The sequence below is a fragment of the Labeo rohita genome, unplaced genomic scaffold (genome assembly GCF_022985175.1).
Source record: "Labeo rohita strain BAU-BD-2019 unplaced genomic scaffold, IGBB_LRoh.1.0 scaffold_213, whole genome shotgun sequence".
Taxonomy (NCBI): Eukaryota; Metazoa; Chordata; class Actinopteri; order Cypriniformes; family Cyprinidae; genus Labeo; species Labeo rohita.
This window is the reverse complement of record NW_026128363.1, coordinates 64,316-81,397: the sequence shown is the minus strand read 5'-3', so window position 1 is coordinate 81,397 and position 17,082 is coordinate 64,316. Positions and strand designations below refer to the sequence as shown.

Below are 17,082 nucleotides of genomic sequence, written 5' to 3'. Positions count from 1 at the left end.
CACAATTTATTTCCAGAACATGATGCATGATGGGATACACTTAGCATTGAATAGCACTCCACAGCGGTGGATTTAGTGTGCATTAAGAGCACTACACTTTGGTATTCTTAAGACCTGTGACAGTCTTGCGCATCTACTTCCTGTTGCGTGCACGTGCTCTTAAGTGTCCAAGACTGAAAATGTGGGTATTTGGACAGGCCCCATGTCTCCCGCATGGAAAATCTTCTTCAGCTAAACTACCAAGTAAGAACACAACAGTTGTAATACAAAAACTACATCTAGTGCTTATTCTAGGATACTACAGCCCCTCCCTCTTAAAGGGATAGTACACCTAAAGATGAAAATTACCCCATGATTTACTCACCCTCTAAGCCATTCTAGTTGTATATGACTTTCTTCTTTCAGATGAATGTAATCAGAGTTATATTAAAAAATGTCCTGGTTCTTCCAAACTTCATAATAGCAGTAAATGGTGGTCAGCATTTTCAGCAGGACTTTATTTTTGTTGGGTTAATAAAGGCCTTCTGAAGCGATGTGATGCATTTATGTAAGAAAAGTATCCACATTAAAAAAGCTGTAATCTCTAGCTTCAGCTAACTGTCATACCCGCGTTCACGAGAGAGTGGCGTTCCAGCAGATAACACAGGGCACAGCAGTAGTGTTCTCCAGCTGATGGTACATGCTGAATGCCATTTCTCTTCATGAACGTTGTAAACTCTTCACCTGTAAGCACATTATCTGTCTGTGTTTGGAGCATCTACATATGAGTGTTACAGAAGTCATTGAGTGTGATGATGTTTGTAGTGTTTGACTTGGGTCCAGTCAGTTCATGTGTGAATAAAGAGGTGATACTGACCTTCAGCCCGCCTGGTCTTGATCTTCAGTTTAGTTGAGACTCATGGGGCACGTTGAGTTTGTAGCTGCTCAGAGCTGCTCATGTAGAGAGCGACACCTGCAGGAGGAAATGACAACTACAGCTGCACTCATTACACCGCGTTCATCTCATGGTTTACAATTTGATTTATTTAAACTTCTTTATAAGCTACATTACAGATGATTTTTAGTTACATTAACAAATTATTAATTAATAATTACTGAATAATTATTAGATTATTGATTCATTCATGAATAAATGAGAGAGTAGACCTACATCAGCGATCAAATTCAAGCTCTTGCTTTATCAAGATTCACTACACAGTAAGTCTAAAAAATGATCTATATTTTCAGTTGTCGGGTTGGGTTTTGTGGAAAATACAATGTTTATCTCAAGTCCATTCAGTAAACACAGCAGAAGGTCCAGGTACAGATTTATCCACACAGAAAAACATGACATGCAACTTTATGTTTCAACCACAGATTATTGTTTAATGTTTTTCACATTTGCTAAAACACTAAACCCCATACTCTAAACCAAATTCTCAATAGCCTAAACCAATTTGTCAAATAAATCACTCTTTCTGCAAAACCTTAAACAAGTTTAGGCAGTTTAGACACTGTTTGCACTCTTTTGGCAAAACTCTAAACACATTCTCACTTACTAAGACACAGTTTGCTCTGTGATGAACTTGTGATGCAAAATATAAGCCATTTCAAAGTGCACAGAAGGCATGGGTGCATCAGCCAATCTGAGAGATGCAGAGTGTGAATATATATATATATATATATATATATATATATATCACTATCTCAGCAGAGCAGAAGACACGTCTTGCAAATGTGTTAACCCTTTCTCATTGGATTGACACATTTACCCCACCCTTTTGCAAAACAGTTAACATGGATGTCATTCAAGCAGTCCAAACTCCATTGTTTTAGCTATGGTAACCAAACAGAAACCATATATTCCTAACTATTAGAAACTACCTAGATCAGTGTCACGATATCTATATCAGCTGCCAGTAGTAACTGTAGCAGAATTAATTTTCCATCAACTAATCTGTTCACCCAGCGAACCTTCAGTATAATTTTTATATCAACTCTAAGAAATGGTATTTTCTTGGCCACAGAAAATAACTATCTTACAGTTTTTTACAGACGCTAGGACACATTTCTCAATACTTAGGTCACTTTTGCAAAACTCTTCACACAATTCTCCTAACCGACTTTCAGCTTGGCAAAGCAGTTCATTTCACATTCAAAATGCACTACAACTACCAAAACACTTTATTCAGGTCTCAAATAAACTCATTCTTCCAGAACACTAGCAAAGGTTGACAGCTGACAAACACACTTTGTCACCCACAAAACAATGACCTAAAAAAACACTAACAACATGTAGCATGACACAGTGTTTTCTTGTGTAAAACAAGGACACATCTCTGTTTATAATTGCAATATATATTGTTTATAACTGCAATATATGTTACTGGAATGAATCAGACATGATGCAGAATTCGTCAATATTTTATGTTGTTTATTTATTTATTTTTTTTTTGCACTAAGTAAATTCCAAAATACAAGAATTTGTATACACACCACGCACTGATACAGATACAATAGTAATGCTAATCTACTCGGTCTTCTCCATTTGGCCACAGGTTCTCATCCACATCACATCTTATGTCATCTAGGGCAATACACCTAGGAAAGAATCTTCTGGCATGCCTGATCCATCCCTGGCAATCTTCTGCTGATATGTCCAGGCATCCAGCATTCATTGCATCCAGGAGGGACATTTGATCATGTGGATGATGGTCGTAAACCTTCCACCGCCATGAGGAAAAGAATTCCTCTATAGGGTTGAGGAATGGAGAGTAAGGTGGGAGGAAAAGTGACTCCATTCTGGGATGGGCCGCAAACCACTCGGTGACTGCATGGGAGTGGTGAAATGCCACATTGTCCCATACAATTATAAATGTTGGCTGATTCCTTCTCTCCGCATCCCTTTCCTCACCTAGCACAACCCTTCCATAGAGATCATGCAGGAACGCAAGGAGCCGTTCAGTGTTGTATGGCCCAGTTAGTGGTCTGTGTAACAGCAGTCCATCAGTGGATATTGCTGCGCACATTGTGATGTTGGCACCCCTCTGGCCCGGGACATTCACTGTGGCTCTCTTCCCAATCACATTCCTCCCTCGTCGCCGTGTTTTGGCCAAGTTGAAACCTGCCTCATCAACAAAGATGAAAATGTGGTGTGTTTGCCTGCCTTCAATCTCCATGACTCTCTAAAATAAATTCACAAGGCAACATAAGCTGTTACAGTAGTAAATTTGTAAAAATCGTCTTTGTGTGTGTTTGGTTTTGTTCAAAAACAGTTCTGTATTTTATTGTGATCTTACCTGGACATATCGGTTCCTGAGTTGCTTGACATGTTCAGAGTTCCTCTCAAAAGGCACAGTGTACAACTGTTTCATCCTGACCTGATGTTTTTTAAGGACTCTAGAAATTGTTGTTATGCTTACACTGTGAATATTTGCAAAAGTAACATTGTCTGCCAAGACTCTGTGTCTAATCTGAGTGAGTTTTATCCCATTGTTTCTGATGACCATATCAACAATGGCAGTTTCCTGCACATCAGTGAACATCCTTCCTCTCCCTCCTGTGTGAGGTAACCGTTGAGTCCTAAGCAGAAATGCAAAAACAATTACACAAAAGTTTATTTACTTCTGAAATGTGCAACTGAGTCAAATGCCCTTGCAGAATACAAGTTACCTGTTGGTTTGCCGGAAAACTCTAACAATAGATGCCACTGTAGAGCGTTGCAGATTTGGCTGCACTCTCTGACCAGCCTCTCTCATTGAGAGACCATGATTTACTACATGATCAATTACAGTAGCTCTGATCTCATCTGAGACTACAGCTCTTGATCTTCCTCTTATTCTTCTTCCACCACGCATACGTATTCCTCGCCCCCTCCCAGCCACTCTTCTTCCTCTTTCAGCCACTTCTCTATTTCTGGCTGGGTCCATGTTTACATCACAATACAAACCTATTCAGCAGTTGTCTCCTTTTGTAATGAAATTGAAAGAGTAACACCTGTGTAGATGTTAATCTACAATGAGAATCAGCTGTGGCTGGTTAAACTGCATTTTAAGATTTAAAATATGTTTCAATAAAATATTGCTGTTGAATTTTGCTGTCTTATTCAGTTTTGCATTGTTATTGTTTTGAACACAAGTTTAACAGTTTTGAAAACAGTATGTAAGCACGTGCAAAATGTCCTGTACCTACAAAGATTTTTGGCAGTTGTTGTGTCTGAGTGAGAAAAGAATTCATGAAATTTGAGAGATGTAGTCATTGAATGCATTTTGTGCCAAAACAATGATAATTGATCCTCAGTTTAGCCCACATAGACTTCTGTTGTGCTCACTGTGTGAAGAGTTTTGCAAAAGTGACCAAAGTATTGAGAAATGTGTCCTAGCGTCTGTAAAAAACTGTAAAGTACCATTGCATTAGAGCATGTAGCTCGAATCAGTTATTAACATATATAACCGTTATAACTGACTTTCAAAGACAAATACACTCTCTTCGTTATTAGCGACATCTGCAGGAGGAAACAAGAGTTACAGCTGAACCCATTTTCAAAAATTATTTTATTTTATCTAGATTTATTGTTTTCATATGCTGTTTGTTTTTACATTTAAATTGATGTGTGCTTTCTGTTTCTATTAACCGATTGTAATGAGGACTCGTAGGAAGCGTATAAGATCCAAGTGCGAGCTTTAATAACCAGATCGTAGTCAACAGGCAGGGTCAATATCCAACAAACAGTGTGACGAAGACAAAACAATAGCGTAATCCACAAAACAGGCACAGTCCAATAACCAGAGAGAGCAGTCCGAAAAGTAACAAATAAACAAGGCAAGGAACAATGGCAAAGCTAGACAGAACTATGGCGTGAAACAAAAAGCAAACTATGATAACAAAACAAAACCGTGGCAATGACAAAACAGAGCAATGAAAACAGGGGAAAACGCTTGGTAGAGTCCGCAAGAGCAAAACAATACTTTGCGGTGTCTGTTTGGATATGGCCTCCTTTTATGGCCACCAAACAGGAAGTTACCAACGAGGCAGCAGAGGGAGCAGCAACAGTCAGTTCATGGGTCAGGGCTCCCTCTGCTGGCTTGGCGTTACAGACAAGGCCTCTGGGGCAGACTCGTGGACAGACGAGGCCTCTGGAGCACAGTGTGCAGCCCACACACTGAAAATGGCAACGGCCATTACAGGCAGCACAGTAGATAGTGGGATGTCTGTTGGCCTAGAGGGTGTGGATGCTGTGGACTTGTGGCTTGGGAATGTGGGTTCTGCGTGGCTTGGGAGCGTGGGCTCTGCGGGGCTTGGGAGCGCGGGCTCTGCGGGGCTTGGGAGCTCAGAGGGGACCTGGTAAGTTTCTGGTAGGACAGCCGTTTCTTGACTTGATTCATGGAGGTCTGCCATGACTTGACTTGACTTAGGGAGGTCTGCCTTAACTTGACTAGACTCCGGGAGGTCTGCCGTAACTTGACTTGACTCAGGGAGGCCTGCCGTGACTTGACTTGACTCGTGAAGAACAGCTGTGACCTGACTTGGCTCAGGGAGATCAGCTGTGGCTTGACTTGGTTCATGAAGGTCAGCTGTGGCTTGACTTGGCTCGGGAATAACAGCAGCAATTTGACTTGGCTTATGAAGATCTGCTGTAACTTGGCTTGGCTCATGAAGATCGGTAGTGACTTTGCTTGACTCAGGAACCACGGCTGTGACTTTGCTTGACTTGAGGGCTACAGCTATAGCTTTACTTGACACAGGAGCAATAGCTGTAACTTGACTGGACTTCGGAAGAGCAGCTCTGACCTGACTTGACACAGGAAACGCAGCTTTAACTTGACTTGACGCTGGAACAACAGCTGCAGCTTGACTTGACACTGGAACAGCAGCTGTAACTTGACTTGACTCTGGAACAACAGCCGTGACCTGACTGGACTCGGAAACTTGACTTGACTCAGGAAACGCAGCTGTAACTTGACTTGACTTGGAAACTTGACTTGACTCAGGGGATGCAGCTGCAACTTGACTTGACTTGGAAACTTGACTTGACTCGGGAAACGCAGCTGCAACTTGACTTGACTCATGAAAAACAGCTGTAACGACTTGATTCAGGAACAACATGGCTTGACTCAGGAACAACAGCTGTAACTTGTCTTGACTCGTGGGGAACAGCTGTGACTTGTCTTGACTCGTGGGGCACAGCTGTGACTTGGCTTGACTCGTGGGGCACAGCTGTGACTTGGCTTGACTTGTGGAGCACAGCTGTGACTTGGCTTGACTCGTGGGGCACAGCTGTGACTTGGCTTGACTCATGGAGAACACAGCTGTGACTTGGCTTGACTCGTGAAGAACAGCTGTATCTTGGCTTGACTCATGGAGGACAGCTGTATCTTGGCTTGACTCATGGAGAACAGCTGTATCTTGACTTGACACAGAAAGTGTAGCCCTGACTTGACACCGGAGGATCAGGCATCACTTGATTTGATTTGGGTGAGATGATTCTGACTTGATGATGCTCAGACGGGGCAGCCATTTTGTGAACAGGCTTGGTGATGGCGGCCATCTTGTGAACAGGCTTGGGGATGGCGGCCATCTTGTGGACTGGCTCTGGGATGGCGGCCATCTTGTTGACTGGCTCTGGGATGGCGGCCATCTTGTGAGCTGGTTGTAGGAGGGCGGCCATGACAGATGCAGACTCTGGACGGGCAGGCATGGCGTGAGCAGGCCCTGGAGCGGCAGACATGGCGTGCGCAGGCCCTGGAGCGGCAGGCATGGCGTGAGCCGGCCCTGGAGCGGCAGGCATGGCGTGAGCGAACTGTGACTTGGTAGATGTGACGAGTGCAGCCTTTGACTTGGTAGACATGACTTGAGCAGGCTTTGGCTTGGCAGGCTTGGCGTGAGAAGGCTGTGATATGGGGGTTACTGTGGGATTGCAGGGTCCCTCATCCGCAATCCCAACAGTAAAAGGTGATCCACTTAATAGTAGAGCATAATCAATATATTTTTCCAGTGACCAGACTTGACTCAGGGAGGCCTGCCGTGACTTGACTCGTGAAGAACAGCTGTGACCTGACTTGGCTCAGGGAGATCAGCTGTGGCTTGACTTGGTTCATGAAGGTCAGCTGTGGCTTGACTTGGCTTGGGAATAACAGCAGCAATTTGACTTGGCTTATGAAGATCTGCTGTAACTTGGCTTGGCTCATGAAGATCGGTAGTGACTTTGCTTGACTCAGGAACCACGGCTGTGACTTTGCTTGACTTGAGGGCTACAGCTATAGCTTTACTTGACACAGGAGCAATAGCTGTAACTTGACTGGACTTCGGAAGAGCAGCTCTGACCTGACTTGACACAGGAAACGCAGCTTTAACTTGACTTGACGCTGGAACAACAGCTGCAGCTTGACTTGACACTGGAACAGCAGCTGTAACTTGACTTGACTCTGGAACAACAGCCGCGACCTGACTGGACTCGGAAACTTGACTTGACTCAGGAAACGCAGCTGTAACTTGACTTGACTTGGAAACTTGACTTGACTCAGGGGACGCAGCTGCAACTTGACTTGACTTGGAAACTTGACTTGACTCGGGAAACGCAGCTGCAACTTGACTTGACTCAAGAAAAACAGCTGTAACGACTTGACACGGGAACAGCAGCTGTAACTTGACTTGACTCTGGAACAACAGCCGCAACCTGACTGGACTCGGAAACTTGACTTGACTCAGGAAACGCAGCTGTAACTTGACTTGACTTGGAAACTTGACTTGACTCAGGGGATGCAGCTGCAACTTGACTTGACTCGGGAAACGCAGCTGCAACTTGACTTGACTCAAGAAAAACAGCTGTAACGACTTGACTCAGGAACAACATGGCTTGACTCAGGAACAACAGCTGTAACTTGTCTTGACTCGTGGGGAAAAGCTGTGACTGGTCTTGACTCGTGGGGCACAGCTGTGACTTGGCTTGACTCGTGGGGCACAGCTGTGACTTGGCTTGACTCGTGGAGCACAGCTGTGACTTGGCTTGACTCGTGGGGCACAGCTGTGACTTGGCTTGACTCGTGGGGCACAGCTGTGACTTGGCTTGACTCGTGAAGAACAGCTGTATCTTGGCTTGACTCATGGAGGACAGCTGTATCTTGGCTTGACTCATGGAGAACAGCTGTATCTTGACTTGGCTCATGGAGAACAACAGCTGTATCTTGGCTTGACTCATGGAGAACAACAGCTGTGTCTTGGCTTGACTCATGGAGAACAGCTGTATCTTGACTTGACACAGAAAGTGTAGCCCTGACTTGACTTGACACCGGAGGATCAGGCATCACTTGATTTGATTTGGGTGAGATGATTCTGACTTGATGATGCTCAGATGGGGCAGCCATTTTGTGAACAGGCTTGGTGATGGCGGCCATCTTGTGAACAGGCTTGGGGATGGCGGCCATCTTGTGAACAGGCTTGGGGATGGCGGCCATCTTGTGGACTGGCTCTGGGATGGCGGCCATCTTGTTGACTGGCTCTGGGATGGCGGCCATCTTGTGAGCTGGTTGTAGGAGGGCGGCCATGACAGATGCAGACTCTGGACGGGCAGGCATGGCGTGAGCAGGCCCTGGAGCGGCAGACATGGCGTGCGCAGGCCCTGGAGCGGCAGGCATGGCGTGAGCAGGCCCTGGAGCGGCAGGCATGGCGTGAGCAGGCCCTGGAGCGGCAGGCATGGCGTGAGCAGGCCCTGGAGCGGCAGGCATGGCGTGAGCCGGCCCTGGAGCGGCAGGCATGGCGTGAGCGAACTGTGACTTGGTAGATGTGACGAGTGCAGGCTTTGACTTGGTAGACATGACTTGAGCAGGCTTTGGCTTGGCAGGCTTGGCGTGAGAAGGCTGTGATATGGGGGTTATTGTGGGATTGCAGGGTCCCTCATCCGCAATCCCAACAGTAAAAGGTGATCCACTTAATAGTAGAGCATAATCAATATATTTTTCCAGTGACCAGTTAATTTTACCTCCAGGCAGGTAAAAATGAATATGTTCATTTAATCCGTGGCAAAAAATGTCCTTAAGCGCCACATCGTTGAAAGATACCAAATAGCACAGGTCGCAAAAATCAGTCACATAATCCTCAATGGGCCGGTTACCTTGGTGGAGGTGGAAGAGGCGTGATGCTGCATCCATGGTGATCTGTGTTTTTGAAAGCCGCTGGATCTTTGGGAGGCGAAGTATTCTGTAATGAGGACTCGTAGGAAGCGTATAAGATCCAAGTGCGAGCTTTAATAACCAGATCGTAGTCAACAGGCAGGGTCAATATCCAACAAACAGTGTGACGAAGACAAAACAATAGCGTAATCCACAAAACAGGCACAGTCCAATAACCAAAGAGAGCAGTCCGAAAAGTAACAAATAAACAAGGCAAGGAACAATGGCAAAGCTAGACAGAACTATGGCGTGAAACAAAAAGCAAACTATGATAACACAACAAAACTGTGGCAATGACAAAACAGAGCAATGAAAACAGGAGAAAACAGGAGAAAACAGGAGAAAACAGGAGAAAACAGGAGAAAACAGGAGAAAACAGGAGAAAAACACTTGGTAGAGTCTGCAAGAACAAAACAATACTTTGCGGTGTCTGTTTGAATATGGCCTCCTTTTATGGCCACCAAACAGGAAGTTACCAACGAGGCAGCAGAGGGAGCAGCAACAGTCAGTTCATGGGTCAAGGCTCCCTCTGCTGGCTTGGCGTTACACAGATTATTAAAAAAAAAAAAAAAGAATGAGCCTGTGACTGCAAATACAGTTTCATTTCAAAGTGTTTTATTTTAAAACTTCTTTAAACTATATTTTACTCAAAAAGCATAAGAAATACAGCATTGACTATTTACAATTCCAAAAGAACGATGTGTTTGTCAATATTCTATAACGACACAAAGATCTTGTGAAGAAAACGGCATGGATGTGGTTAAACATGTTAAAAAATACTGCACATGCAAACAGAAGTTTAAAAACAGGTGAATCATTTCTCATAGATGTGATGATCTGCTGCTGATCTCATGAATCTTCTGCTGTGTTCATGTCGTTCTCTAAATCTTCTCATTCTCAGTTTCTGATCTTCCTGTTTCTTTCCTAAAAGCATCACATTATCATCATCATCTTCACACTCTTAATATTTTCATGTCAAATCCATAATGATGATCGTAAATGTCTCTCACCTGACGTGTCTCATGTAGATGTGAAAACCTCCTAATAGACCAAACAGACCCATCATCTGAAAACACCAGACCAGCACAAACACCACAGACACTGAAAACAACAATCAGACAGAAATCAAAACCCATCTTTCATGTTTCCAGCAGTGTGTTTAGTTAAACTCGTATCATTTTCTGATGTGTGTGTGCTACTGATCACTGCAGAGGTCAAACTAGAGGTCACAGCTGCAGTAGTTGGTCCTGTAATAAAACATCAGTGCAGAATCACCTGCTTTCTCTCTCTGAACCACATCAACACAATTCACTGCTGACATAAAACAAACTAATCAAATTAATGACACTTTTTAAGAATTAAGAGCACAATTAAGACAACTGACTGTTTTGCATTATTGGTGTTGCTGTGGTTTTTATATATATGGTGGACATTCATGTGTTTAAAGCTCACCAGGACAGGGTTTAACATTAATGTTCTTCTGTCCGTGACTGATGTGGTTTTTCACACTGCAGGTGATGTTTCCATCAGTTCCCTCATTCAGATCAATGCTGGAGTTTCCATCCATCAGTGAATCTCCATTCAGAGTCCAGCTGTAGAGGAGCTGATCGCCCTCAGAGGAGCAGGACGCCCTCATCACCCCACTGAAGGAGCAGATGATTGACACTTCCACTGAGCCAATAGGAGCTGGAGGCAGGGACACATGACAGTCACATGACAAACACAGGAGAATGTAGTTCTTCCACACTACTCATACTATTACTAGCGTATGTAGTGTGTTTACTGTGTGCTACAGGAATAAAAACCTTCACAGAGATTCAACTGATTCATTTGAGAGAGTGAGATCTTTGGAGAACATGAGATTGTAATGAGTCTGATGAGAGAGTTTCTGTACCTTCAACATTTACTTCAAGAAGTGTAGATGTGTCTGTGCCATCTGAACGATAGAGATATACTGTGTAATTCCCTGAATCTGCTCTGATCACACGGTTTATTATCAGAGTCCCATTAATGACTGTAACTTCAGATCTGTTACTATAAAGATCACATTCATTCTTTTTCATCCTGCCATATTTTACTCTACAAACTGGATCATTATTGTTGTCTTTATTTATTCTCTTTTGTATCTTCATGTCATATTCACTAGTGTTCAGCACCATCAGCACATTGAGTTTGTGTCCCAGAGCTGCATAACAGGGATCAGACTGATTAAACCTGCAGAACTGATCCAGACCTGAAGAACAAAACACACAAAGAGATAAATGTGTATGAAAGAAAGAAAGAAGAACAGTGGATTTGAAGGAGTGAAACAGGAAGTTAGAGAGCTGTAAAAAAAAAAAAAAAAAAAAAAAAAAAAAAAAAAAAGTAAGAAACAGTGGGAAAATATCTGAACCATTTTTAATAAAATGTTGTCTTAGTTTGCAAGGTAAAGTTATATGTTTATACTGTTAATCTTTACAAAGAGAGAATTTTAGGAGGAGTTTATTCAGATGAAGGGAGAGATGAATATAATGAACCTAAAACCACAATCTTCACATTTTGACTTCATGTGTCTGTAAAGCGAATACTGAACTCTATTACTGTGACTTAAACTCTTCCATCTCACAAATTAATTACTCCACTGATGCTACACTGTAAAGAAAACACTAATAAAACACTACATAAAACTTTTAAACACTCAAAACAGAAAACACTATTACTACATTACTGCAGACTGATTTTGATAAGTTTGATGTGAAAGTGACTCACATGCAGCAGTTTGCAGCAGCAGCATCAGTCCAGAGATGAACATCATTTCTCTAAAGTCCAGTTTCCAGAAGAGCCCAAGAGTTTGATGCTGCTTCAGTCACACAATCACTTCTGTCTCTGACAGAAGGTGCTAAGTGCAAGCTCTGAGACTGACTGACACTCATCTGTGCTCACAATATATTAATACACCTACTGCAGTTCCTGTGAGAGACAAGAGGAAGTTGAGAGCTCACTACTGAAGCAGTTTGGTGTTTATCGTTTTGCACAAGCCAATAAGGTACAAAAATTGCTGCAAAATTGTCTGTCGTGAGGATAAAAACTACTGCTGACTAAATCTACTAAAGAAAACTAAATCTGCCTTGATTTGCATGTCTTCTGTCAACTTTTACCCAAGTTTGAATCCACAAGGTCTGGCACAAAATCATAATGGACAATGTTGAACTCAACTGGAAAACTGAGCACTGAAGATAATCCACTGAACCAAAAATATGAGGGACAAAATGACCTGCACTGTGATACAAACACACAAGAAAGAACTGCTAAATAAACCAGTTATCATAAGGATAGTTGAAATGTCAATTTTAAGCTCTGCATGTGACGTTTAAAAATGTATTACCAAAGTTCTCAGTGATTATTGCAGTTTGTAAAAACGTTTTCCCTGATAAAGAAGCTGAGTTTGTAGTGAAATGATCACTGAGATCTCTGTCATTACTCAAGATCACCACACGAGGTCTCCATCAGCACAGCTCTATCAATGTGTTGCTATAGTAACCAGCCTGTTTCAGCCTCTGGTTCATGTCCTGAATCTCCTGGGGTTCAGATTTGATTTAAGTTGACCAAGTATTGAAAATATAATTAAACACCTAATTACACCATACAGTGTTGTTTCGTTCAAAACCTCACATGCACATATCCTATCCACCTTTTTGGTTTTTTACCTAAAGAGTGGGTGCAGTCATTTGTAAATTTTGGGTTTGGCTTCCGGTCTCATCTGCTACCAGCTGTTTTTATCTGTACAAAACAGCTCGATTTGCTGCTTGATATTGCAAACTGGTGTCTTACCATATTATTTTAATGTATTGTATTAATTATGAGCACACTGGTTTGTAGTGAAAAGAGTTTTACTGTTTACAGCATGTTGTTATTCTTTTCATTATTTCCCTATAGTGGCTAATGAACTGGACGTCTCACCCACAGGCTTACCTTTTAAGAAAAAGGTGGATATTTGAGCTATAGTTTGAGAGTTTATGTTTGATGGCACAATCAGACTGAAAACGTTTATCTAAACACCTCAAACAGTTCAAATGAGGGCGCACTCGACCAGAGGCATTGCTACTTCGTGCTGCACTAGTGGACATTTGTAGAGCTGCAGGATGGGCTACACCTAATACATTTGACAGGTTCTACTATCTGCAAATGGAATGAGATTCATCCAGAGATTTGAGCACCAGCTCTTGAACTCATGAGGCTGGTAGGGTGTAGAGCTTGCACTTAGCACCTTCCCCTCTCTGAGGTGATACTGTGCATTTATTTAGTCCAGTCTAGTTTCTTCTTATGAAACCTGGACTACCATTAACTACTCAAGCACTCTTATGTCGCTGAGTTCAGCAGAGGAACTCGCTACAAGAATCCAGGGATTACAGGGAAGTATCCATCAAGGAAAAGATGCTTTCCCAACATTACCTACCATGACTTTCAGCTGTTACTTGTTCCTGTTTTTCCTCAGAATGAGAAAAGGCTCCAGCTGAGGTGACCCACATGCCACAACTCTGAACTGCCTCTGAGTGGGTTGAGACGCTTCTAGACTTCTCAGAACAGAACGAGTGAACAAATGCCACGCTGGTTTATTTATACCCAGATTTCCTGGTTGTGGCCTGCTATGCAAATTTTGCTCACCAGTTTCATTGGCCTTTTCTTAATGATGTCAAAGATGTCTGGACTCCCAAGAGTGACCCCTAGCATCAGAACTTTGACACAAAGTCTCCGTTTCCTCCATCAGGAAACAAGGGTTACCATGCATACATAATCAAGACATTACAGCTGAACCCATTTATTAAAATTAATTTGATTTCTGTCTAGATTTATTCTATGTCACTATGTGTGTTTAAATTCATTGATGTGTGCTTTCTGTCAGTTAAAACTGACTGTTAAGTGACTATAAATAAAAATTTTAATCTAATGACCTTGTGACTTTTGACTGTAGTTACATTTCAAAGCATTTTATTTTCATTTAACAAAAAAAAGTGTAACATATTCAACACAGACTCCATTTACAATTCCTAAACAACGGTATGTTAATTAATATTCTATAATGACACAAAGATATTATGCAAATGCATGAATGTGGTTAAACATGTTAAAATACACCTTTAAAAAAACCTGCACATGCAAACAGAAGAAAAAAAAAAAAAAAAAAAAAACACCCCAAAACTAAGACATGGATCAAGGTCTTCAAACTGATAAAATATCTAAACAGACACTGTAAATGAAATAAATCAACCAAAAGTCACAGAATAAAGTAAAAGAGCAAGAGCAGGAATGAGAAATAAACTTTGATCATGAATGAACAGAAGTGTAATGACATAAAATACTGCTCGATCATTCAAAGTATAAAAACAAGTGAATAAAATAAGCAATAAAACGTACTCGGTTACTATCGTAACCTCGGTTCCCTGAGATACGGGAACGAGTACTGCGTCGCTAGACGCTATGGGAAAAGGTCCTTTTTCCTTCTCGACTGAAGCCTTTTTTCATACACGCAGTGAAACTGCACGGCATTGGATCGTGCAGAGAAACGAAACGAACCAATGACTCGGCAGCGGTGCTGCACGAGCCTATGGCGAGAGAGCCCGCCGAAGCCCGCCAGAAGGGGCGGAGCCACTGGCTATATAAGCGGTCATCTCGCCATAGGAACCCAGGTTACTTCGACTGAAGCGACGACTAGGTCGTGCAGCGACATGGCATGGCATGTTACGCAGTACTCGTTCCCGTATCTCAGGGAACCGAGGTTACGATAGTAACCGAGTACGTTCCCTTTCGATACTACACTCGTACTGCGTCGCTAGACGCTATGGGAACCGTTCCATAAACGCCATGCCATGGAGAGAACGGCCAAACACATGTCAAGGCACCAGAGGGGCCTAAATATGACAAGTAAAAAAAAACCCGGCCCAGCCGGAGGCCCTCCTCTTGTGACTACTTATGCAGAAGGACTCCCGCTTGTAAGGCGGGAATGTCTAGGCTATAGAACCTAGTAAAGGTGGACGGCGAGGCCCAGCCGGCCGCCGCACAAATTTCTGCAATAGACACACCGCTAGACCACGCCCAAGAAGAGGCGACGCCTCTAGTTGAGTGGGCACGTATTCCAACGGGACATTCCAGGCCCAGGGAGGAATAGGCTAGCGTGATAGCATCAACTATCCATCTAGAGAGTCTCTGCTTTGTGACCGGATGCCCTTTGCTGCGGCCACCAAAGCAGATAAAGAGCTGCTCCGACTGCCTAAAGGGGGCGGATCGCTCGATGTACATTCTCAATGCCCTGACCGGGCAGAGCAGGCTCAACTCCTGATCACCTTCTGAGGAAGGGAGCGCAGAAAGCGTAACAACCTGAGCCCTGAACGGAGTGGAGGGCACCTTAGGTACATACCCATGTCTTGGTTTCAGGATGACTTTGGAGTCTCCTGGCCCAAACTCAAGACAGGAGGGGCTTATGGAGAGTGCTTGCAGATCTCCCACACGTTTCACCGACACTAAGGCTAGCAGCAGGGCGGCCTTAAGCGTCAGGGGTTTAAGGTCCACCATTGTCAATGGTTCAAAGGGAGGGCCTTTCAGAGCCCTCAAGACGGTGGACAGATCCCAAGCAGGGATAGTGTGAGGACGAGAAGGATTCATCCTCCTGGACCCCTTCAAAAATTGAACAACCAAGTTGTTTTTGCCAATCGATCGGCCTGCTATCGGGGCGTGAAAAACCGCTATAGCAGCCACATAGACCTTGAGTGTGGACGGGGAGCGGCCTTTGTCCAACAGCTCTTGGAGGAAAGACAATATCACTGATATGTCACAGGAGGCTGGATCTTTTCCACGGGTAGAACACCAGGTGGAAAAGACAGACCACTTAAGGGCATAGAGGCGTCTTGTAGACGGAGCTCTAGCCTGGGAGATCGTGTTCAGGACGTTTTCTGGGAGGTACCCAGGATCCCGTCCAGACACCAGAGGTGCAGAGCCCACAGACCGGGCTGGGGGTGCCATATTGTTCCGTTCGCCTGAGAGAGGAGGTCCCGTCTCAGGGGGATCGGCCAGGGGGCTGTGCAAAGCAGCTGGCACAGTTCTGAAAACCATGGTTGGTTCCTCCACAGAGGAGCCACCAGGAGGAGCCTGTGAGCCCGTTCCCTGACTCTCTTGAGAACCTGAGGGATCAAGGATGTCGGGGGAAAAGCATACAGAAGGAGGTTGGGCCAGTCGTGAGCCAACGCATCCCTGTCCTTGGAGAAATATGTCGGGCAATGAAAGTTGTCCTTTGAGGCAAAGAGGTCGACCTCTGCCTTGCCAAAGATCTCCCAGATTTTCTGAACCGTCTGTGGGTGAAGCATCCACTCTCCTGAGGGAACATTGCTTCGTGATAGCATATCCGCCCCTTGGTTCAGTCTGCCCGGTACATGAACCGCCCTCAGCAAGGCCAGGTTGAGCTGAGCCCATTCCAGAAGGCCCTTCACCAGTGTGAAGAGACGTCTGGAGGAAAGACCTCCTTGGCGATTTATGTAGGATACCACCGTCATGTTGTCCGATCGGACCAGCACGTGGTGTCCCATCAGGTTTGGCAGGAATGAGTGGAGGGCATGACATACTGCCAGCATTTCCAGGCAGTTGATGTGAAACCCCTCTTCCGCTTTCGACCACAGGCCGTAAGCCGGGCTGCCATTGCACAGCGCCCCCCAACCCTTGTTGGGGGCATCTGTCAGAGCTCGCTCCGGCACGACCATAGCCCTTGACCGAGTCGAGTCGAAAATTGCTCCCAGAAACGAGATTTGCCGGCTGGGACGCAACGCGCTCTTGGTCAAGTTGACCCTGAGTCCCAGGCACTCCAGGTGGCTGAGGAGAAGGGCTTTGTGAGATAGTAGCTCCGTCTCGGACTGGGCCAGAATGAGCCAGTCGTCGAGGTAGTTGAGGATGCGGATTCCCTTCTGTCTCA

At 44.2% G+C, this 17,082-nt stretch overlaps 2 protein-coding genes across 6 annotated transcripts in view; both read right to left on the bottom strand.

Moving 5' to 3' along the window:
• LOC127159380 (uncharacterized) overlaps nucleotides 1-17,082 on the bottom strand; it is a 53,700-nt gene that overhangs the window by 26,341 nt on the left and 10,277 nt on the right. The window contains exons 5-7 of one of the 5 annotated variants that reach the window (XM_051102235.1): nucleotides 10,599-10,832; nucleotides 10,157-10,247; nucleotides 9,832-10,070 (exon numbers count right to left, since the gene is read on the bottom strand). The exons of 1 other annotated variant lie outside the window; for it this stretch is intronic. In XM_051102235.1, the coding sequence (XP_050958192.1) occupies nucleotides 10,028-10,070; nucleotides 10,157-10,247; nucleotides 10,599-10,832 (368 nt within the window). In that variant the 3' untranslated portion in view covers nucleotides 9,832-10,027. Of the gene's footprint in view, nucleotides 1-9,831; nucleotides 10,071-10,156; nucleotides 10,248-10,598; nucleotides 10,833-17,082 lie in introns of those variants that run through there. 3 more of the 5 variants (XM_051102233.1, XM_051102232.1, XM_051102229.1) reach the window with 3 other exon arrangements.
• Nucleotides 2,077-4,089, bottom strand: LOC127159382 (uncharacterized). Its single transcript, XM_051102236.1, has 3 exons — nucleotides 3,652-4,089; nucleotides 3,279-3,561; nucleotides 2,077-3,164 (listed from the first exon to the last, which is right to left on the bottom strand). The coding sequence occupies exons 1-3, from the start codon at nucleotides 3,906-3,908 to the stop codon at nucleotides 2,505-2,507; spliced, it is 1,200 nt and encodes a 399-aa protein (XP_050958193.1). The 5' UTR covers nucleotides 3,909-4,089; the 3' UTR covers nucleotides 2,077-2,504.